Below are 25,362 nucleotides of genomic sequence, written 5' to 3'. Positions count from 1 at the left end.
CTTTTATGATCTCATTACTCACAAACAGAACGATGTTCTCTAAATTCTCAGAACAACATTACATTGATTATGTATTTACATCGCAAGATTTGCTAGAATCGGACATGTTGGGGGATCCACACTTGAAGAAACATTCCTAATTACGGAGAATTTGATGATGGAAACACCGCTGGGACGCATAAACATATTTCAGCTTATTTTGAGTTTTTTTAAACGTCCGAAAACGGAGGAGAATTGAGCGTCGAAAAAAGGGTGTTAGTAGGGCTTGGTCTTTTAAATTGATAACATTATCAATTCATAATTATACATCCATGAGGAATAATGCAACCGTTATATTCGGAATAAGTTAACAATCTAATCGGATTAAACTTCACCCGAAATTCTTTGAATATGTGCCTTTTGCTTTAAAGGATTTTCAATCATTTTAAAAGCTAATGAATATGGAAACAAATAATTAGTACACGTACATTGAAGACGTTATTGATGGATTGCTGTTTTCATATCAATATGAAATACAATATGAAAAACGAGATACCGAAATTGTTAAAAATTTAAGAAAAATGATACAGAAAGAATGCATACAACTTGAAGAAAGTAAACCAAAGCCTGTTCATAAACAAACTATTTTTGATTTACTATCTTAAGGTTTTCTAACGTTCATGTAACTAGACACGAACTATGAGTATGAACAACATGAGCCATACTTAATGAGCGAGTGATGGCTGCAGCGTGTTGTGTATCATGGAAACAGGTTGGAAACCTCCCAGAATTTCCACCGTTCGTTTTAAGTTCCTTTGAAATGTTTGGAGCGTTTGAATGCCCTTAAATGTCTGACCATATTAGTGTCAGCACGTATTTGCCTTTAATTTACGCAATCACATTTTTCATTTTGTTGCAGAAAGTAATTAGTACAAGAAGTTTAAAACTCAACACAAATACACTCAAAAATGAAATTCCAATTCAATTGAAAGACGTTGGCAAGTTCTGCTCAAGCTAAAGTTTGTTAAACTATGAACGATGCAACGACCCTCGTTTATTTAATGTTCTTGTTATTTGACAAAACGAAAGATGTTCTCTTAAATCCCAGAACAAGATTAGATTAATTACATATTTACATCGCCAGATTTCCTGGAATCGGTAAACTGGCTGCGGCTTCTACACTTACATACCAAATTATTGACCATTTTGAGATGGCAATACCGCTGGGACACAGAACACATATCAGCTGATTTGGAGTTATTTTAAAAGTCCGAAAACGAGGACCAATTGAACATTGAACATATCATGATGATAGCTGGCGTTTGGTACGAAACAAAATTATCCAAATAAGTCCAGATTGCTACCTTGCCCGTACTATATAACAATGAGACGGACGTGCACAAAAGTACGTTAATACTTATGTTTTTGTGGAAAATTGTTGTCTGACTGTTAACGGCACAATTATTGTTAGTACATATTAATTAAACGTAACAGCAATGGTTTTGTCTGCCTTGCATTGGCAAAACTGTCAGTGTTGAGAAATACCATCACTTTCACCTCTAGTCTCATGCATACATTTGCCAAGAACAGTTTTAATCCTGCCAAAACAGGGCTATGTATATAAACTTGACATCTTAAAGTTAAAATAAAACTCACGTGTTTCTTGTAGCAGACATTTCCGCAGAAAGAGCAACTACGTTTTAACTACAGAATAAATACAATAAAGTAAAGGCAACCTTAATTACCGAGAGGGATTTAACGGCAAGCTTTTGCTTTAAAAAAGAAATATTTCCAACTATAATTACTCAATGCGTTGGCAACCTTTTAAACTTCGTCTTTGCCTAAATCGCGTTGATAGGCATTTTATCCTGGATTTAATTACGAATAGTACAAAATATTGCAGAGCACAACAAAGTACTGGTTTTGATCTTGAATATAACTATTATAATTTTAATACATATGGCAGAAAGGGAAACATTTGGGGTTATTGGCCACAAAATCATAATGCAAAACATCATCATCGTAACATACAACCTACATTATTGTTATTAATTTAAACCCATATTTAACTGTGATATCAATTTCTAAGAACATTTGTCAAGAATAAGGGTTCCAATACAACCTTGACTAGCCAATCCGGACCAATTGTTGTTATAAAAATAACAGTTGAGGTTTATCGATTGTATGAACCATTTTGCAAACATTTTAGCGACAATGTAACAAACATCTTGTCGTAAATAAATAACATTGCGAATATAATGTTTAAAACAATGCTTTAATTATTAGTTCAACCTTTGGCTTTTCCTTTTATGTCATGAAAATTGGCAATTTCGTTGCTGGTCCGTTTTGTCGATGATCCGTTTTGTCACAAACCACCAGCTATTTCTTTTAATAAAGATAGTGTTCAGCGATTGGAAAATATAATTAATTCTACACTTACCACTTGTATATATACCTTTCACTTATATAATCTCCGAATTGCTTGGAATCTATTACCTATATAAGTTTGAAATCTCAAGACTTCAACACAATTAAAGCACTCGACGATGCACAGCAGAAAGATACTTCACGCCGGTAATTAGACACGCAGTCATTCGAAACACCAAGGTAAGATCTCAGATTACTTTGTATTATTGAAGCAGAATAAGCAGAACACTATTAAAATCAATACCAAAACCTCAGACACAGCAGGTATAACCCGTATTTTTTATATTAATATTATTTTCTTGGCACACGCCTAAACGATTAAGTGCTATCGCGATACCAGCTAAAGCTATTTTGTGACATAGCGGAAAAAACAAAATATTGTTTTACCAGATTTATATTTATCCAGTAGCTTATAAAAGCAAGAGTGTACAATGTTTATCCTTTCTTCAAAAACACGTGTTATATATTTGCGATCCGATGCCTATCTGCATAAATCATGCTGGTTCCGTCCAGATCGTTGAACGGTGATATCATACTCAGCGGTATTCTCCCAGTCACTGCGCTTCCCTGGGAAGTCCCGAAGAAATAAATATCTTAGCACCGAACAGTAATATGCATGTCAATAGTTCTTCGCGAAGCAAATTAAGAAAAACAGATCAGATAGACTTGTCAATGAAGCCTCGTACATTTCTCATTTGTGGAAAACAATCCAAGATTGAAACGAGCTTTTTCATTTACGGCTGAATCATTATTGCTTCATTAAACGTAGTGAAGGTTTATAAACGTGTATGTAAACGTATTTGCAAAATGAATGGGATTCTTTTACATCATGAAAATATGTTTTTCGTTAGGTTGTTAATTGAGTTTAAACTGTTTATGTAATGATAAATTTTGAAACAAATTATAACAGCATTTATATCTCCCGTTGGCAAGATGTGATGCCACAATGTGGTCTTGTCGTGTTTGTGAGGGGACAGGGTATCCGGACAAAACACACTTGTGTCCGGCTAAGTCACTAATCAAGCTCTTATTCTAGATAAACTGTCGCCAAATTCATTTTTTCCCTTAGCGCGATCGTTGTAGTTTGCTCATAACAGGATATGCATTATTAATTGATGATATTATCGCCGAGATGGTATCATATTTTATAGAATCATTTTGTATATTAGTTTTGCTGGCACCCATTGGGTTATTGAAGGAAGCTTGAACCATGTTCTGTATGTGAGAGTTCATAATGTGTTTATACTACTACAGATAATATAAAGATTATATGCGGTTAGTTATCCGGGAAATTCTTCAATGCAATGACCCGCCATCCCCATACTCTACTTATTTCGAACTGAATGTAGGAAGCCATTTAGGTCTGTTTAATCTGGGTTGAAGTTAATAATGGAGTAATTGAAAGTTTTCATATACATCAAGCAACGCATATACAGTGCTCATATGGCAGGTATCTCGAACCATGATTTTAATCTGCTTCATTCAAACACTTGAATGTCATCTGAATGTGTTCGAATGTGTTGAAGTGTTCATTATTCACTTTAGGGTAATATTCTTAAACGACGTGAAACAAAACCTACTACTTTTAAATCTCTTCTGTAGAATTAATTACTTTTTCACAGCCATTCTATTTTTACTCATATTGAAAGGCCTTCTGTGAAATCTAATACATTCATCAAACATTTAGAACTCAAACAAAAAAGCCTAACCCTTAATACATTTGTAAATACCGTTAAACACACTTATCATACAACAACTGAACATTATGCGCCCTAAAAGACAATGACAATATTACTGAACAATAAGTGCATACAACTAGTTTTGAGCCATATATCATCCATGTATCATCAATAAGCATGAAAGTAGTGACCCGGTAGTATCCATATGTTATCCATATGTTAAAAAGATTCTACTTGATACGAGCACTTTGATAATACATTATCCGACACCAGAAAAACAGTTAAGTGTTTTACCAATAGACCTCTGGTTCGCCGCTATCGGTGATGGGCACCAGGAGTAGCCCCAGTAAGTTGCAAAGGCATTTCTCTTTTTACTGAGTTTTGACGCTCCATACTATTTGTACACATTTATCAACAGGAGCTAGCCCAGTCGATAGCCTGGAATGTATTTGTTCTAGGGATGCAAACGAATTGCAAAATTGATATTCGACTATTTTATACAGAAATAATGTGAAATTGAACAACCATCGTTTAGGAATGAAATGTCAATGTAAATATTGCGCCATGTAGTATACATTTATCTTCAATTAGCATGAAATTAGCGACCCGGTAGTGTCCATGATTTAACAAGATTCTACTAGATACGTGTACGTAAATCCTACGTTATCAGACTTCAGGTATACAGCTTAGTGTCTTAGCACTTGACCACGAATTAGCCGCTGTAGGTGATGAACACAGTGGGTAACCGTTGTTAGTTGCAAAGGCATGTCACTTTTCACTGATTTATTGATGCTCCATACTTTTGACGCTTTTTACAGGAACTAGCCCAGTGGCGAAGAAACCATTTGGCATCAACGTCCTATGATGTATTTTGTTCACAACTGTTGCATTATCGTTTCGGTGTTCCATCTTCGTATGAACGACATTGTCCCATCAAGCTAGGAACATGCACCGCTTGTGCATGGGATTGGGTATATTGGGGCTTATTTGGAATAAGATCGAGGAATGGGAGCAAACGTCTTTGTATGTTTCTGTCGGCCCCGAGGTTAGAGCATTCGCATATTAAATGATATTTTTACATCAGTAGAAAGTCAAATAAATTAAATATTTATAACAAAAACAGAAACACATGTTCCGTTGAACACTGCCATTTGTTCATAAACTAAAACTATTTCAAGAACATTCTTGGCGAGGAAAATGCCTTTTTTACAAACATTGTCAGGAAATGCGCACAGCAATATTTTGTCGGAATGAATGGAACATTCAACATAACTCTCTGTAAATGCATATAAATATAAACTAATTGACGTCATACAATGTTTTCGTATTGCGGTTCATCGGCATATTAAACTATCTGGTCACTACATGGTCATTTACTTACTTTACTTACTTATAAGATGAAGTCCGAACCCAAAGTCTTGATTATTAAATGTATATATCTTCTTCCAAAATTTGCAATTTTCTTCGGGATTAAACCAACGTCAAAGCTGAATATTATGCTTGATGTGTTTTATTAATTTAGATGTTTAATCAGCGGTGGCGCGAATGACGTCACTTGTTTAATTGACATCACATAAAATCACGTAATAAAATTTCACCTGACATATTACAAGCGTATTTGTTTTACTATTACGATGCTGCTGCTTTTTGACACATGCAAGATCTGCTCCAGAAAATTGACTGTTCATTTTGTTTGCTTAATTACCATTGATGCCTAATTACCACAAAGGGATGAGACTAAATGACCACGCAGCCTTAATTCTTACTCTTTTGCTGTAATTATATCTAATTATATTTATCGGTTAGTCTCTTTCTGTTATTTATTTATTTTGTGTGTGTTGGAAGAGTACCAAATCAGGATACTATTTCGGAATTATCAGAATATCATCGCTTATACCATGTTTGACTGAACAATTAAGTATGTTTGCCCATCGGCGATACAATTCAGGCGATACGACCAAGATCGTCGGACTATAAGGTTAAGGTTGACGGAAAATACGTCTCGGATTTACTGACGATACGGACACAAGTACTACTTCTACAACTACAACTACTACTACTACTACTACTACCACTACTACTACTACTACTACTTCTACTACTACTACTACTACTACTGATAGTTCTACTACTACTACCACTAATTTACAACTCTACAATTCAATTTATTTTATGTGCTCACCGACCGATTAATTATTTACAGTATTTTTTTGTGTTAATGATGTGATTTATATAGAAAATTGAATATTCTCAAATACGTTCATACTGAAATATGAAATAAAACCTTTAAAATAATTGATTGGCGGTATTTCATTTAAGAATAGCTCATGTGTTTTATGTCGTTCAATCGAGTACATATCGTTTTCAAATATCTGGACCGTATCATTTTTTTAATTATTCTGAGCAATATCGTCTGCAAAATATTGACGATCCGCCAATTTGTCCGTATACCGAATCATTAATTAACATCAATAACAGGTTGAAATTGCGACATGTTATTGGATCTTTCTAGTAGATTGATGGATCCTTATATAATTCTAACGGTGTATTCCCGTTGTGAGGTAGCACGAATTTTCCCTGTGTTCACATAGTAGGTTATGGGATTCCAATCATAATGCAACGAAGGTGAAATGTTGTGACTTTGTCGTTTATGGTATGAAAGGCATTAATATACACATGAAGATAAAATGAATGATAAAGTTAAAGCATGTAAAACCTTCAAGCTATATAACCAATTATTATACACATGAAGACAAGATAAATGATAAAGGTAAAGCATTTATAACTTTCACAAAATAAAGCCATTCCTCATGTTATTCCTGTTGTTATTCAGACAGCAAATCCCATCCCAAGTTCTCGCTGTAATTTTCATTGGCTCTCCCACTGTAAATCCAAAATTCTCTCTGTAATTTTTAATAAAACTTACACTGTTATTTTCTCAGTGATTTCTACTGCATGAGCCACCTCTGTCTTTGAGAAACAAATCCTATGATCGGTTTTGTCATATTGGCTGTTATTATTCAATAATTTAAATTGATTATATTATTTTGTTGATTTTGAGAATGATACAAAATATGACTATTTTAAACATGACATTATACTTTTATAAGTTATTTTAAACATTGAATAAGCTTAGCTTAGTAACGTTTAAGTGGTACGGTGCTGAACAATGTGAATGTTTTCATGACCATCTGTGTGGAAAAAAAGTTGAATTAATGAATGTTGAATTCATTAATAATAATATTTTTACTTTAAAGGTTAACTAGACTGCCTTACCAAATTTCAACTCATGTTTATACTAAACAATCATGCATTTACATGGGTGCTATGAAACAGGAGTGTCTCGTAAAGTTGGTGCCAAAAAATGTCATCATTACAGGAACATTTAACTTGAACAGTTATAACATTCAAAGTATACTTGATGAAGTGCATATAGTTGAGACTATATAGGGAGACATAAGACCAGAATTCTGAAATTATTCACGGAGGTAAAACAGTATTCCACTGTTTATTAGTTTTTAATATGCATTGTGTGGTATCTGTTGAAGGTTCATCTTGAAACCGATATACTCACAACGCATGCCAAATACTAACTATACAACAATCATTTCTTTGCATTGGCAATAAAACATACCTCAAAATCAATAAATCTTCAGGGAAACGTTCATTTTGTAGGTAAAATAATTTAGGCTGTATTTAGTTTAACCTTTAATTGGAACAGCTTCACAATAAATATCGCCGGCAACCACGTTCTTCATACCGTTCATTCCGTTATACGTGTGTACCGGGGGTCCGACAATGACTAATAAGTGTCCTCTTCAGATTATAAATGGCTAGGATGGTTCAGATGTTAAGCAGATGCTGTATTAATCAACCTGGTATTTCAGTTTGCTCAATAAAAGTGAAGGATGTATTGGAAATAAATCATTAATTCTATTTCAAAATGAGTGCATCAAACTGGGAAGTGTTTCACCGCATAAAGTGAGATAAATGTTTCTGATATTAATTGAATTTTGATAATTTTAAACGAATATCATATCCTTAAACTATCTGTTTGTATTTCTTTGTAGACATAAATATCACTTTTGAAAGCGGAAAATTTACGACGGGCAGGATTTCGATCGACACAATGAGCTCGAAAAAATAAACTTAGTTAGGTTTTAAATTGCAAGCTGATTTATTTAAAGCAATAACAACCTGAGGTATATGTATATTGGTACAAACATAACATTATAATGCACCACTACCTTTAGTTTTCCTAATTTATACATAGACTGGGGATAAGACAGTTGTGAGATGGCGAAATCCCCCATACTGAATATATATCATACAATGACTATCGAACTACTTCATTTCAGTATGTTTAAAACTAAAGCAATTCTACATCAACAAAATGACAGTGCAGGATATCTTGCTCTATTTTCACAAAAATATGTAATATTTTCTGCATGTACTACCCATTGTATGATACCTTATTATTTTCAAGCCCAAGGTTGTGGGTTATGTTAGTGTTTTGAACTTTATTGTCTGCGACTACGGTCAATAACTAACGTGCGTTTACGTTAGCGATGTAATATACACCACGATAGTGTATGGTTAAGCTCTGTCTACTGCAGATTATCGTTCCGTTATGGGACTTTAGTGTAGAATAGACGAAAGACAACGTTGTCCTACATGTTTTAATTTTCATATTCTCAATATTAACAATCTTGTGTACTTATTAGATATGCAAAACCAGGTTTCGAATTATTACAGAACAGAAGAAACTTACAAGCATTTACTATTAACCAGAGCATTATTAACATGTGTATGGCATTTTGTTGTAGCTATTTTTTTTAGATATTCGTTGATTTACAAATTCAGAATAACAAAAAAAAAATACTTTTCAGAAAGTTAAACACGACCACGAATTTATGAAATAGAGTAGATAATAATCTCGGTACCCCCCCCCCCCCCATCTCTTTATATTGTAATAGGTAAGTGTAATTCATTGACCAGTGTCTCTGCTTTGGGCGACTTAGTATTGTTACATGCCATACAATTACAGTTATGATTTCATACTGTACTAGTTAACCTGTTCAGGAAGCTAATCCGCTTGGTGTTGGGCTCCAACCAATGAACGTTTGTTAATAAGCTGGTTGCGCCAACTGGAATAGCGATTTATCCAGTGTTAACTTAATTTCGAAATTTACAACGAAACAATTTACCAACGATATCTGATTCGCAATTCACCGTTAGAATGTTGCCTCACTCATGTTTTATGCGTCGCAGTTTTTATCTTTCTTGTCAAGCAGCAGGTGAAGGTTTCATCAAGATATGACGTAACGGTAGGTTTTTAGAAGTTCCAATGTATTACCAAATCAACAAGTAATGACGCAAAGAATAACAGTAAAAGAATATATGTGTTTGTTTCAACTATTTGAAGATGCAACGATAGACTCTCGGTGATTTTTGCAAGTCCGTTAAATCAAGGAATATCGTGTTACTGAAAGGACTTAAAAAAAAAAAAAATTGTGTATAAAAGATAAACATCTTGGATTGTGAGATGTACGCGGTCTGTTAAATAGAGAATAGAATGTAATTACTGATTTACAGAAAAATGTGTTTATACATGTTTGTTTTTTAATATTATAGTTTATATTTTATCGTGTCGTAAAAATGTCGGTTTGATACAGGTTTGTTTATAGCATTAATAAGTGCCCTGATTTAGTCCAGTTTGCACTGTCATTATGAAATCAATGCATTTAAAGCAATTATCTCAGTGTTGATATGCGTTGCCGTCATATTATCGGAGAGTACAATGCACGATGTGTATTATGTCGTTAACATAAATGTCTGGTGTTATGATTTCACAGTGGTGCATTGACCTTGAATTGAACTTTCTGGCATTAAGTCATACTTCATTTAAATCAGTTAATGCAGTGATGGCATTTGTATTGCCAAATGTAAGAGGTCTGTCTCATTTCAAAATTTCATTTGGTATTCTGGTTTTGTCAGAGGAGTACAAACGGGGTAAGAGAAATCGTTCGTCGATGAATTACTTAAAACCATGATGTTGATAGCAAACAATACAGCTATTTAGTATGTTATTACTGACATACAATGTAATCACTGACTTGGTAAAAGTCAAATTAAATTTCAATAAAACCCCACTTATAAAATCTAAATATAATTGAATAAAAATTAAAACGTTTTATTTTCTGTTGAGTGGAACACAAAAATCAAAGCCAGTCATATCATTTTGATGCATGTATCTCTTATGCCTGAAATTAAAAACTACCACCCTCTAGGACTGCTTGTTTAGGAACCACTAAGCATCAGCTGATTAAATATCCATAATATTCATGAGAAGACATAAACAATTATGTTGATGTATACAAGTACGTAAAACAAGTGGCTTCTAATAACATGTTATTACACCGTTATAGGAAGAAGGCTCATCGAAACCACAACATACTCCGCATTTCTAAGCAGTTGTTTCGTACCAAAAAAAGTATTGTGCGTGCTAAATTCATTACATTACAGTAGTAACTTTTCGTTTTTACAACTGTTAGGCATATTTAATAAAATTGGAAGGATAGAGCGAATATGAAAAAAATTGAAGAACATAACATTGAAAACATATAATACACGCACCTAACATAACAAAAACAGTTAAATATCTTACCGACTCTAACCTACCACACTAAACATTCAACATCCTCAACTACCACACAAATCAATTCGTGCAGCAAATGAGTTTTCTTATCAGTCATGTAGCATCCCTGCACCATCAATTAGCATGAAAGAAGCAAGTCATTTCACGCAGATGGTTTCTACATCAGTTGAGTCTGGAATAATTTATTAAAGCACTTTGATGAGCAGGTAGTAAACTTGTTTTCACAAGACTAATAGATGATATGAGTTCTTGCATGGATAATATACAATCAGAGCAGAAGTTGTGTACGATCATACTGTTAACTAGCATAGTAATTACGGGAAGGCACGACTAGCACAACTGCCATTGGTTTGTCTTTGTGAAACAATACAAATCGGTGGTGGACACACATATTAGTGTAATTATGGTAACTTGATGATCATTTTGCAATAACATATCTTATTCCGTACTTTAGGCTTCAATATCTATCAGAAATTATCGAGCCATGCATTATCCTCGCTGCAGAATTGCCGTAAAATCAATTAGTTTAAGAGTGGATGGATTCATAGCATGAATGAAATGATCACAATTTGATAAACCCTTCACATCTTCACATAAACAACGGAAAAGTGTCTGTTTCAAGAACATATGGATATTTTATAAGATCATATAATAATAATAATAATAATAATAATAATAATAATAATAATAATAATAATAATAATGATAAAGTTTTTTACTTTGACCCGAATGTATAATAGACAAATAGAAATAGCTCGTAATCATTCGTGTATAATGCGTATTTGCCCCCCCCCCCCCCAATGCCAAATTGTCTTTTAAAATAGGCACTACCAGTTCTTCTGAAATATTCAATACTAGCTGTAGTCGTGGGCATTACAGTGGTATTGTGTTGAAAAAAACTTGGGTAACTTTTTTTCAATTTCCTGGGACAATCCAACCAAATTAATATTTATTTGAAAATTTTATGATGGTATACATGGATATACAAGTACCATATCAAGGTTGCAAGTAATTATATAACCGATAACTTAGAAATAAAGCGCCTCTATTTATGGTATTTCATCTGTTTAATTTACATTTCTCAACTTATTAGCTTTGGAATTTATTAACATAATAATTGGTATCCATTCAGCAAAGCTGTTGCTTAATATGTACTTCAGTATTACCGTGACTTATATCTGGCCACAAGTGAGTTGAATTTTAAGGTAGGTAAGTCCTTGCGAACCTGAAAAGCTCGTGCAGTTTAATGCCTGAGTATCTCAATCCTAAATAACAATAGCATGAACAAGACAAAAGCACTGAGTTTCTACAGAGTAATAATTCGTTCACCGAATGACGGATAGACAGTTGTTAGAAGATGAAATCCCCAGAACTATTTTTCTCATACAACGACTAAAAAAACACTAATTTTCATTAGATACATAGATATTTATGATATATTTATCGTTCAGAACTTTGGGGATTTTTAAAACGATTGCCAATTGAAAGGATACACACCCAATTCATAAAATATGTACTTTCGGTTAAAACAACAACACAAAATGACTTTGTTTATGCAGGGACTGGCAGATTAGATCTACTGTCGCAATGCATTATGAATATTATTAAAAACTGGCTTAAAGTTTTAAGTATGCCGAATTATCTATAATGTAATGATTAATGATGTTGTAAAATTTCCAAATAAAACACACTTGGCAGTACATGTTAAAACACTATTGAGTAATATGGGGTTTCATCACGTTTGGCTTGCACAAGGAGTTGGTGATGTTTCAAATTTTGTGTCATTTTTAAAGCAAAGAATACGAGACGTTTATGTTCAACATTTAAACAGCAGACTCCTCAATAGCTTTATTTTATAGAAACATTTCTGATTTTGAATTAAAGCCCTATCTTATGTGTGTTAATGTACAGAAATTCAGAACTGCTTTAAGCCAATTAAGTTTATCGTCGCATCGGTTAAATATAAAAGTTGGTAGGTGGAATAATACAATTTTGGAACAAAGACTTTGCCCACATTGTAATGTCTTAGAAGACGAATTTCATTTCCTGGTTGAATGCATTCCTGTATACAAATATAAGATCTAAATATATTCCTAGATATTATCGTACTTATCCAAATATGTTTAAAACCATAGAATTGCTGAATACAGATCATACTGAGTTGTTAAAGAATCTTTCTATTTTCGTGTATAAAGCATTTGCTCAGAAAAAGAATTTCATTACTTTACATGATACATGATTATTATATGTTTTAACACCAGCCGTTATATAGTTGTAATAAGGATTTGTTCGTAATAATTCTTCTTTTGATTAACATTTGCTACTATTTTGGTTACTGTAAAATATCTCAACTAGTTAAAAAACATATATACACCGCCAAGCAAGTGTTAAATAATGGAAATGATCACGGAATATCATAGTCCACTTCATTGATGTACATATGTGTGATGTTATGTGTGGAAATAAACTTGTGTTCTGTTCTGTTCTGTTTATATTTCGTTCTGATATTTTTTCCCTCGATTAAATATGTTCAAATTACGGTCATTGACCCACCTGGCAAGCCATGTACATATGCAATGGCGATATAACGAAGCAATAACTAAATCAACATAATCAACATAATTCATGCAAAAGATACATAATGATTCAGTATGGAACAAATGACGTGACCATCGAAGGCATGTTTCCATACGACTCTGCTAGATTTGAGTACTTGGATCATACATTATCAGGAAACTCGGACATTCTTCTTTGACGGCGAACAACACCTTCATGTTTACTAATATATCATTTGAAGATACATACGAAACATATTCATCAACCATTGCAAGGTTATTTTGAACGAAATACTCCAAATACATATCCTCGATATTCACAAATAAATCTGTTTAGCTCTGGTGCTAACAATGTTATTCCTTTTATATGCGTACCAAATATCCCATGGCCTTCCCGAATTCTGTGTAACAAAAAACATTTAACAAAGTCTGCATTCCGAAAAATGCGTGCGTACACTGCCTATTATTATTAAAGGTCTTTATGGCTATGTGACCAAGTCTACGTTTTCCTTCCTGACCGTGGTGAGAGGCACACAACATGGGAACACACACAACAAACAGACAACAAATTCAAAATTGCTTTTCCGATACATGATTGTAAGCCTTGCTGTTGCATACGTACCAAATACTTAAAATGTATAATGAGTATTCAAAATAGTTCGTGCCTCTTAATCAATATTATTGGGAAGGGATGAAACGCCTATATTAATAATACATGGCTGTTTATGTCATAATCTCTATTCAGCTACTATGATGGTAGAAACAACCATAGCGTCTATTTGCATAGAGTTTAATTAAGATCACGGGCACGTGGCAATTGATGGGACATTTCGATGAAAATGGGTACAGTATATTGCTTTTGCATTTATTAAGGATATCGCGGGGTCCTGAATACTTATTGTCATGGACCTAGCCCTGTTTGTAAAATAGTAATTGTAAAATCATACTGTTCTTGATATTATAAAAAATCAAATGAACATCGACCAACGTATATTGCTAATGGTTGAAAAATCAGTTTAGGGGTTTGACTTATCGATATTCTTCGTCACATACACCTGATGCTGTTCAATTTATGAGTATCAAAACGTATCGATTCAACTCAATGCGATGTTGCCTCATATGACATAAGCTATCGGCCATTATAGATAGATATATCATATAAACTACAGTTTATTAATTTGCAGGTTTGTGCATATTTTAATCATACGTTCAATACAACACTCTACAAAGAATATACATTTTATCAATGAACTATATTTTATGTACATGTATTGTATGTTGCATCCTTTAGTCTGTATGTTGATCCATGTGTTAAACATACGTACATTCTAACAATATACCTGCAATTAGAATTTCACCACGGGGTGACCATGGAAATGGAAAAAGTATTGAACATGCAACAAGCCTTTCAAATGAGTGCATGGAATTCCAAAAGCTTCACGGGAAGCTGTGCGATAATGGCGTCCATATTTTTATTTCGTTTGGTATATCTTGAATAGCTACTGCATGTGATGTATTTCGCAATGATTCAGCTTACTCAAATGAAGATATACGAGAGATCGTACAGAGGATATAGACAGATTATGTTGTTCAAATTGATCCAGTGAGGCTTAAACGGGGATAAAACTTGGCTAGGTTTTAAACTCAGAGCTTTTGGATGACTGAAGCAAAATCAGGGGTGTATATCCATGAATTACAACACTGCCCTTATACATCTTTTTTGTCTGGTGAAACGATCTTTTCATTTGATAAAGATAAGCAATTTCAAACAGTGAACAGAATACACACACCATACTGAATATTATCATGCGCAGAAAAAAACACCTAGCATTTCTACACAAAGAGATGAAACGTCAATGTGAATGTTCACTTAATCCGTCACAAGCAGTTCATAAGCTTGCAAGAGGTCTCCAAATACTCATACAATTACTACTATCCTGTTTTAGAAGTAAATGTATTCAAACTGAATACTAGATATTATACTTTCATTACATCTGCTAGAAGTGTTCGTTTTTGTCTGCCTTCGTCATAAGAGTGCTGTTAGAAACTACCTTTAATTCTACGAATTATGTTTGCATCACTTAGAACAAATGAATAGTGCTGATTTTTTATTGTATCGTAAGAAGAATACTCCTAAACATTATGGAATAAACCGCCTTTATACGTACATGTTACTTACAAACGTCATCGCTATTACACGGGTTTTCTGGTATTATCACAATATTAGTTCAAATCATATGCAGGTAAGCATAAATGTCACAAAGGACGTTAAAGTCAATATGAACAGTCAACTAGCGTATATAAGCCGAACAGAACATAAACACATCTTCCTCTTCACACATATATTTGGAAAGAAAAGAAACGAAATAAATTCATTGAGTTAATCTCGACTTTCAATCTACATTTCGTTGTAAAAAGCATTTTGGTGTTTCTTATAACCAGAAGCAACCGTTGGTATGGCTTAACATAAGACTGATACGACTAAAATATTCAAGAAATATACAATGACGTCCAGACACATATTTAAGAATTGATAACATTTTTTTTTAATAAAACACAGCGCAGCTGTATGCATATTGGAATGCATTTGATTTTAAGTCACCACTTAACACGAGAGGAGGATCGGATCACCAATGATATTAAGTAGACAGTTTCTGCTATGTTTTTGTATCCATATACGGATATTATTTTATGTCTTTAGGAAAGTTCAAATACGTAGTGAAAATAATTATAAAAGTACCAAATGTAGAATTTCTTCTTTTTTTGTATGAACAATCAACGCTTTTAACATCCTTCCTGTTAAACGTCAACTTATCCGGTGTGTGCCAATATGTTTTCATATAATTCACTTTTAAATGCGAATGTTATATTCTAACTTTGCTTAAACACCATAATGACACCGTGCCTATTGTGACAGATATATTCAAAACACGTTTTCATAATTCTGTCATCATGATGTTTATTATCAAACCAATTGAAGATGCCGAGACTTGCAAAACTAATTTCGGTTTGTATTTATAATGCAACATGGATCCATTATAAACACTCATATTATCACAGTGATTGATTATAGTGACTTCATTCAATAATGTTTTAATATAAGGTTAATTAAAAATGTCGTTACCATCTGCAAAGGCCCGTTAAGTGCTTTACAGCCTGATCAGATGGCACGGCAGTTTCAATTTTGCTTGGACGCCATTTATTTCTGCGTTCATTGGAAGTGTTCCTTTTCGATAATATACTGGATTAGTTGGATTATTTGCACACAATGACTATCCGGTCATCGATCACCGATAGGTTTCTACTTTTATCACATATATGTTTTAGCAACTAGTTTAAACCGGACAATTTAGTGCAAATGGTCTGGTAAACACGCTTCAATTGAATTCAATCTCTGATTGTCTAGTACCATATGTTCAACTTCTTTGTCAGAAAGAAAAAAAATGAAGTGTTCCTTGCACACGACGTAATTGAATCATGTCTATATGAGTCGTGTGTTCCGAAGCAAATCGTCTGAAATAACATCAGTCAGTTTGGAATGGAATTTGCAAACTCATGTCTATTGTTAGGATTGTGGCCTTGAAAGCGCGTGAATTCCCTGAATAATGAACGTTATCTACCAATAACACCCGTTTTTTTGCTCGTTAACACACACCCACTATGGACCGAAAGCACACATTTTGTACAAATACAACATTTTCCGTTGATTTGTTGACTTTATATATCTACATGCGTAACTTATATGCGTGTGATGAAGGGTACATACAGGGACATACATTAAAACATGATCGGCTTTCAGATAACATTGTCTCAATACATTAGGTTAGCCAAATAACGCGAAATGAATTATAGGTTTCAAAACAAACTGTGGTAAGTTCAAACAACGATGAGAATATAAAACAAATTTCAAATCAATATTTGAACCAAATATTCTCAAATCAAATAAACAAGGAGTTTAGATCACAGGTTATACACAACAACAGTGAGGACCCTCTCCCAAACACAGTGGTCTTTGGACATTTAATCAAACTACCTAATTTGCGACTTGGGTAACTTGAAAACATGTTGTTTCGTAGAACCTGAAATAAAAACTTGGAACATCATTATCAGGGGAAGGATGTTGAACTGGATGGTTCGACCTTATCTTTCTAGTACGCCAACAAGTGTTCTGTAAATTCCTCGCTACGGAATTTGCACACACTAAATGCATTCTGTTTCCATAGCATTGTACGTATCTGCAAACCTTTTTCAGTTACTTGTTGTTCACATCGAAATTGTTGTTGTTCAAAATTAAGATTTTTAATTAAACTTGTTTGTTACTGTTTTGAGTGAATATTTTTGTATCAGTTTTCGAAATATCAGCCCTTTTCACATCGATAGCAAACCAAACTAATTCCATTGGGTAACTAAAGTGAGTGCATTTACAAACACGTGGAACATAAAACAGGGTCTTCTCGTAAAGAATTTTGTCAAAGAATGTTATTACTAATCAACATTAAATGACAAAAACGCTCCCAAAAGATATATGTGATAAGGCGCATACATTCATGTTTTCAGTTTACATGAAACATGTTGGAGTAACGTTGAGGGTGGACGTAAAACCGGTTATAGTACCAAGGCGATAATTCCATAACTTTTAAGTATATCGTTTATTTGCACATACAGGACATGCATGTTTAAGTCGAACTGCAGGTAAAGAAGATTTATGTCACGAAATATCAATTAAACTATCTCCTGCAGTTTATTCGTGTCAAGTCTGGTCGCGATGTAAAATGTATTATACTAAATAAGATGATAATGTTAGGGGGAAAAGTAAGAAATAATACGTTCAAAATGATTGCATTAATATTTAAGTGCTTCATTTCATAAAATTATGTAAGGGTTTGAACATTTTAATGTAAAATTGATTAAAAGGGATTTGCTACTGTTTTTAATGCACTAATGAACATGATGTCTTTTTTCCCGGGTGGTAGTGTGAACTAGGACTGCGTGTTCTATGTCTTTGGCGTTTACCCTTTGCCATTTAACGGGATTGATATTTAAACTTTAGGAAATTTATCTTGTTTCTGTAGTTTTTCATATAAATATTATACGGACCCAGTGAGACCACTCTATATACCCTTGAAATAGTTTTTGTTATGTTTAAAAGTACGAGGTTTTAAAGATCATTAGTAATAAGGAATGCATGTAATGTTGAATTATATATATAGTATGTTTGCTAACATACCTTCGCGCTCTTTATCGACGTCAAGAAGCAAATGCAAAAATCGACACGAACATACATAACCAATTGAGAACAAAACACACACACAAAAACATCATTTATTGATGATACATTTACTCGACCTTCAGCTACTGTTTGTGCAAACACAAACATATCACCAGATGGAATCGATGAGTTTTTTGTATTATATTTTTTTATAATACGCATGTTGCTTGAAATGAATATTTGGATTCGAAAGAGTCTTACGGGAAATTCACTTAATAATCAAGTGAATTATATCAACATGACTATTAACATACCAACATTTGATACTGAGACTAGTAAAACTTACATCTGTTTGAATTTATTGTAAAAATGGATATGCTACAAACATTCTCTGAGATTGATTAAATTGACTCGTATATGGATATGGACACTTTCCGTCGATTTATTGACTTAACATTTCTACATACCGATATGCGTGTAATCAGGGGTCACAAAGAAGATGCAATTAAACATACCTAAGAATTAAAGCCTTCCACTGCCTACATATTGTCATTCGCTTTTGCATTGGTTCATGTAGCATACTGCCAATATAGGCGTTATGATCCAAAAGTTTTGGTGACTTATCTATCTAAAGGTAATGTAATAAATACTTCATTATTCATGTCGCTAAGGTACTTCTATGTTGTTTTGCATAATGAAAATGAACACAAGGATACTCCCATAATCCAGAAAACTACCTACTATATCAATAATGTATAGGCTTGAATGTTGCTGCCCGTGATCGGTTGTGGGATAACGTTGTCACAATACACTAGTTTAAAGCAATAAAGCGAAATGACTTGAATGTCTCAAAACGAGTTTTGGAAATTTCGAGCAACTAGTGGTGTTTAACTTTAATAATTTTGTACTATATTTTGTAATTTTGGTATTAGGACAATTTCATCAACCTACACACTTAGATATTTATGTAAATTATAAAAGATGGTTTCTTAGAACTAAATTAAGAACTTGAACATCATTTTCATAGTAACAAACGTTGAACTGGATGATCTTACCTAAAGTTTCTAGAATGCGCAAACGAATAGTCTGTAAATTTCGCACCACGGAAATTTCGAATGTGCACAAGACAATACTTGGCTTCTCTTCAATATTTATTCCTTCATTGCCTTCATTGCATGACGAAAAAACAGCATTCTGCAGACTGACTATTCCGCCTGCACTCACAAAGCAAACCACAGAAAGCGTTTGGCATTTTCTTAATAAAATAATAGTTCAAGATATTACCAGAAAAAAGTCATAGTCAAATTCATCTGTAACAACCAGATCATACATTGGCAAAACGTCCAATGATATTAATTGTTTTTATCTTATTCGGTTTATGGTCACCAGTATACAATGCATGCCATTTTCAAATATCGCACGGACGCCCGCTTGCACGCACGCACGCACGCACGCACACACGCACACACACGCATGCAGGTATGTCCGTAATTTTCGTGAACCTGTCGATAAGACGACGTTTCATTGTATAACAAATTAGACATACATACCACAAAAAATACAGATTATTATTGAACAACAAAGTTAAATGACTATATTTTAGATATTGTAGTTTTTAAACGGAATTTGTCATCATACATAATACATTTATCAAAGTCAAAATGTAACATACGCAGCCCAATGAGAAAGATACATTGCGTCAAATCTAGAGGAAATATTTACGCAACAATCAGCTGCTGTTCATAGATACATAAACATAGCACAAGATGCAATCGATGAGTTGTTGTATTTTGTCATGTTTTCGAAATCTTTGTCTGAGAATTAAACTCAATTAGCGGAGATGGCAATGTATATAGTGTATTACATTCTCAAGTTGTATATGTTAATAAAGTCAGATATAATTTGATAAAATACGTGTAAGTCATCACTGGAAATTCAAAGGTTCGTCAGAAATTGTGGGATGCTAATCATGCTTCTTGTTTTGCAAAAATATTTAATTATTGTACGTAAAACGTATCTGTCAAAATTACAATATGTCGTCAGTACTTCTGCGCTAAATATCTACATAAATTAATTAACTATCCCATTTAAATATAATAAAAGAAGTGCTACCAGTATGAAATCCATGCGAGAGTACCTTAAGCTTAAAACACACATATCTCTCTCTCTCTCTCTCTCTCTCTCTCTCTCTCTCTCTCTCTCTCTCTCTCTCTCTCTCTCTCTCTCTCTATATATATATATATATATATATATATATATATATATATATATAGAAAAAAATTAAAGTGGCGTGAACCAATAAAACAAGTTAAGTATTCAGTAAAAGCTGGTGCCATGATTATAACTCAAAGCCAGCCCTATTACAAAATGCAAATGTTTGCCTGTAATTCAGACATCCCATCTAGGAGACTATCGTCTAAGATCTAAAGCTTCGCGCCCAAGAATAGTGTTTAATGATGGTTTCTTGCATACAGGTAATTAACATATATGATTTTAATTAGTTTTAGGCGTAAAATATCTTTATTCGTTTCATGCAAGCCTGCTTCTAGAATGGTAAAAACCCCTGTTACATCGACCAACATACATTTGCTGCAACCTTACCGAAAAATTAGTCTGTTAGTTCAAATCTTTAAACGCACAACACACACACATGTATATTCATTGATTACACATTCATAGTGTAGAATGTAGATCGTAGTTAAATCATTGATAGAAACAACGATTCAGCACGCCTAATCTTTAAATATGCCCAGTGCCGCGAAACAGGCTGCTGCGTTCAATAGACGTTCTTTATGTTTTGACGAGATAATAAAATATTATTCACCTTTATACACGTGCTGTTGGCTATAAAATGAATAGCTAACGTACATGGCTTCGCATTCTCCCTCCTTTTAATTATTTTGTACAATGTTTTGGGAAATCAGTTTTGTTTTAATATCATACAGTTAGTGGGCACTCTTGTATTTACCCAATTATTTCAATGGGGTCAACGTTGTCACATGACTTGTGATAAATTGACTTTTGTCTTGTGATGGAAACTTAAAACACAACAATATTTGTTCGTAATTGACGACAAAAGAAACAACAGCTAAAAGGGTAGTCCGACCCACCAAATGAACGTAAACAGCTGTATAAACCAATAAAAATATGTTTGTTTTACAATAGAAAAAAAAATGGATAAAGTAGTAAATACCCGTCCAATCATTTTGTTTTTAAACGGAACCTAATTATAATAACTAAATAACTATTAGACAGGACATTAATTCAAAAAATCATTTTTCAAGATAAACGACATTCCCATGTTTACTAAAATATCAATTGAAGATACGTAAGTTTAGCAAAATTAAAACATGTGTGTGTCAATGAGCATAATTGCATAGGTGATGAACATTCAGAGTAATAATCAGTTATGTTTTATAGTGGCTTCTTGCAATAATGCTATACAATAAGGTGACGTTCCGTACCTAAATACGCAAACTTATACGCTTGTAAAGCATATAAATCACAAGGGAAGCAAAATAAACCTACACAAGTTTTTATCGCACATAGATCATCCATTGCAGCGTTAATGTGCATGGTCTGATCAACTACTACTCGACATTTGTTTATATAGTTATCTGTATTGACACTCTGATTTCTTCAATAGTTGTACTCATTTATTTTCTCGAATGTTGTATAGCACTGAAGAAGGCATATTTAAATTACTTTATAATCAGCTTTCCGAAAAATGCCAAAATATGAAAAAGTTGCAAATTGCGATCCTTCCTCTTGAGTTTCAATCAGTTCTAGTTTTGGTGCTAACCGGATGTACACTGCCTAGTATTATGTTCATAAGGTCAATACAGTTTCATGTTTTCCTCTATACTTCGTTTTATTGATGGATCTTTAACCTTCATTAGGGCCATCTCACCTAGAAAGGGGAAAATACACGGTTTCATAAATTGAGTAAAACAAGTGTTTGTTCAGTAATAATAATTTAATATTTAAAATTTAAACACCGAAAGTATGTTCAAGAACAGGAAATACGCTGTCAGGATAATGTGAAAATGAAAATATATCAAGCAAAAAGGTTTAAATAATTAAAAATATGATCGAGGAGTGTCATGAATTTTTTGTTTTAATACTGCTAGCTGTTGCTGCAGTTCGATTTTAAAATATGTATTATCGATTCATGCCTCATAACAACTTCTCAAAATATAGAAGAATTACAGCACTTGGAACAGATACATTATTCAACCTCAACCTGTTGTTAAGTTTAAGAAAAAGAATATCATTTTTGCCGACTTATTTTTTTTTTTGGCAATTTATGAAATCAATATAACAGAAATATTGACTACATTCAATGTGTTTATTGCTTCGTATGACAGAAGTTATGTCACAAATGAAAGTTCATATTAAGTATATTGCAGTTAATTATTCCGTTAGCTCACGTGTAAAATAAACAAACTATACACATACCTTAACCCAACTCGAATTGTAATATTTTCAAAAGAAAGACCGACACTTGAGACGAGATAAATAAACAGCATCCGGTATAAGTTTGCAAATCCGGTTTACTTGCAAACTTAGTTTTTTTATTATCTTAGATATCAACTTCAAAAGCGACACATATAAAGTTTGCCCATTAAATAAGAAATATTTTAAGTAAAATTAAAAAAAAAGTTTTAAGAAATATGAAAATTTTAATTCCAAAATTGATTTCTCCCGTTGGCCACCAATTGGATTTTAGGTCCCCCGCGGGGTTTTGGCAAACTCCAATTGGAGAATTTTCCATATGAGCCGAAACGGGGGAAAAAATCAGCAATTTAAAACAAATCAAATATTACAATTTGGAACAGAAAATTACATTTCTATGCATGTCTGTAGTACTAGATTCATAAACATAATTAAAATCTAATAAATAATCAAAAATTATGGTTTTGTAAAAACGGCTCTTCAATTGGGGAAAATTTCAATTGGTGAATTTCACAGTCAATTTCTATTGATAAAAGCCACCAATTGGAGATCACAGAAGTTGGTGATCACAGAAGTTGGAGTAATCACCAGTTGGTGATTTCCACCGTATAACATCTGCTAGGGAGAAATAAAGTTGGGATATATACATGTCATGATATTATTGCTCATAAATTTAATACTGTAGATTATTCAAGAAAATAAGATTGCAAGATGTTACCTGATTTCGAGTATTACATCGGTGTTTTCACTTGTAACGTTGTTTGCAATCTAAAACAGTGATCTTATATACAACTGCGTCAGATTTGCGAATTATTTATCCTTTTCTGAAGCCTTGTGGTCCTAGATGCTCGAAAATATTAAATACTTTTAAAAAGAATAACTTACTAATTTTCATTTCCTGGTGGGCTCAATTTGTGTCTTTCAGTTAATCGAATAAGTTAGAGAACACCATCTTATGTTGTCAGTAGGTACATTAAACTATGTTGACTTAGTGACAAACTTAATTTGATCACTCCAATTTAAAGAAAAAAAACACCTTTCGATGTGTATCTTTTATCCTATGCAAAAGTGGCTTCTTTTTATTATTTCGTTTCCATCACTCACGGTATGTTATTTTTCTTGCCACTGAATATTATATATCTTAAAATGTCTGACCTCATCAAATGCAAAAGAATCAGTTACTACAATTCAAAAAAAAGATTTTGGTATTAATTTTCTGTCACATAGCTTAGACTTTAAAGTTCTAATTAGCTCTTAAAACATGATTTAACATAAGTCATATATGCACTTGCCACTAGACCATTACAAGTTAAAAGGCCATAAATCACTGATTGTGTAAATCACTGATGGTGCTATCAATTGGAAACAAATGGAAATAATACTAGATTTTGATTGGATGCCTCCATTCAGAGTTTATTATATTGGTCAGGATTTTGATCCAATCACATTGTTTGTTATACCTAATCTGATGACAAAACAATTTTTAGGCGGAGCTAAATTAGTCCCACCCAATCAAGAAAGGAACATTACTTTGAATTTGTGTCATTAAGAAACAAAACTATCTTCCATATTTCTGTATATTTTCTAAGCATTCTCGTTTATTTAGAATGTCAAGTCTCATCTTTGATCCCATTTCTAAATGTAAATAAAATCCCGTATTGCTGTTAGCATTTCTTATTACATCATCTTATCATTTTATGTTTAAATAATTGCTTTGCTTATTTATTAGACTAGTTAATAGTGAAACAGACAGTGTTTCTGTAATGAATATGGAATTCTTTATAATTGGAGATTTGGGAAATGGAAATTTAAGGGGTTTGCTTTAAGAATGAAGGCAATGAAATATAATAGATTTTACGGAAAAAAAGTTAAAATTCAAATCTAAATCAAACTCTTTACCTGAAAAAGATTTTTTTTTATTTCTTTTTTTTATTCTTGAAGTAGAGATATATATGTCATATTTTCCATTTTAGAATTTTTAAAGAAAGTTGAATAACTTAAGAAAAAGAAATTTTAGAAAGAAAATTTTCAGTCATATGATTAAGTGAATGTATCAGTTAGTCAGAGACCTAATGTTCTGCTTTGCTTTGCAAATGCTTTGTCTTTTTAATTGTAGTGCAATGAAAGTTGTGTTTCTTTTAGGAATATATATGGTACTCTTTATAATAGGAGATTTTACTTAATCATACCCTTATTGAACAATTTGTTATAATATAAGGGAATGGTTTTGGGAGGAAAAATAATTAAAGTAATAGATTTTATAGTATCAAAAAGGCTATTGATTGAAAGTATTAAATTAAATCTTTATCAAACTCTTCACTTTGATCATAAGTTAAAAATTGAAGGTTTCTAAAAATATCGAGCTATATGTAATAATTTAAACAAATTTGAAGAGCTTGA

General features: G+C 32.9%; 1 protein-coding gene across 1 annotated transcript in view; it reads right to left on the bottom strand.

The window, feature by feature from the left end:
• Positions 1-25,362, bottom strand: part of LOC128210902 (uncoordinated protein 58-like) — a 54,505-nt gene that overhangs the window by 7,669 nt on the left and 21,474 nt on the right. Inside the window, exon 2 of the mRNA XM_052915255.1 lies at positions 2,272-2,315. Coding sequence (XP_052771215.1) covers positions 2,272-2,315 — 44 coding nt within the window. The remainder of the gene's footprint in view (positions 1-2,271; positions 2,316-25,362) is intronic.

The sequence above is a fragment of the Mya arenaria genome, chromosome 12, assembly GCF_026914265.1.
Source record: "Mya arenaria isolate MELC-2E11 chromosome 12, ASM2691426v1".
Classification (NCBI taxonomy): domain Eukaryota; kingdom Metazoa; phylum Mollusca; class Bivalvia; order Myida; family Myidae; genus Mya; species Mya arenaria.
Note: the sequence above shows the minus strand (reverse complement) of the source record. Positions and strands in the feature narration are given on the sequence as shown.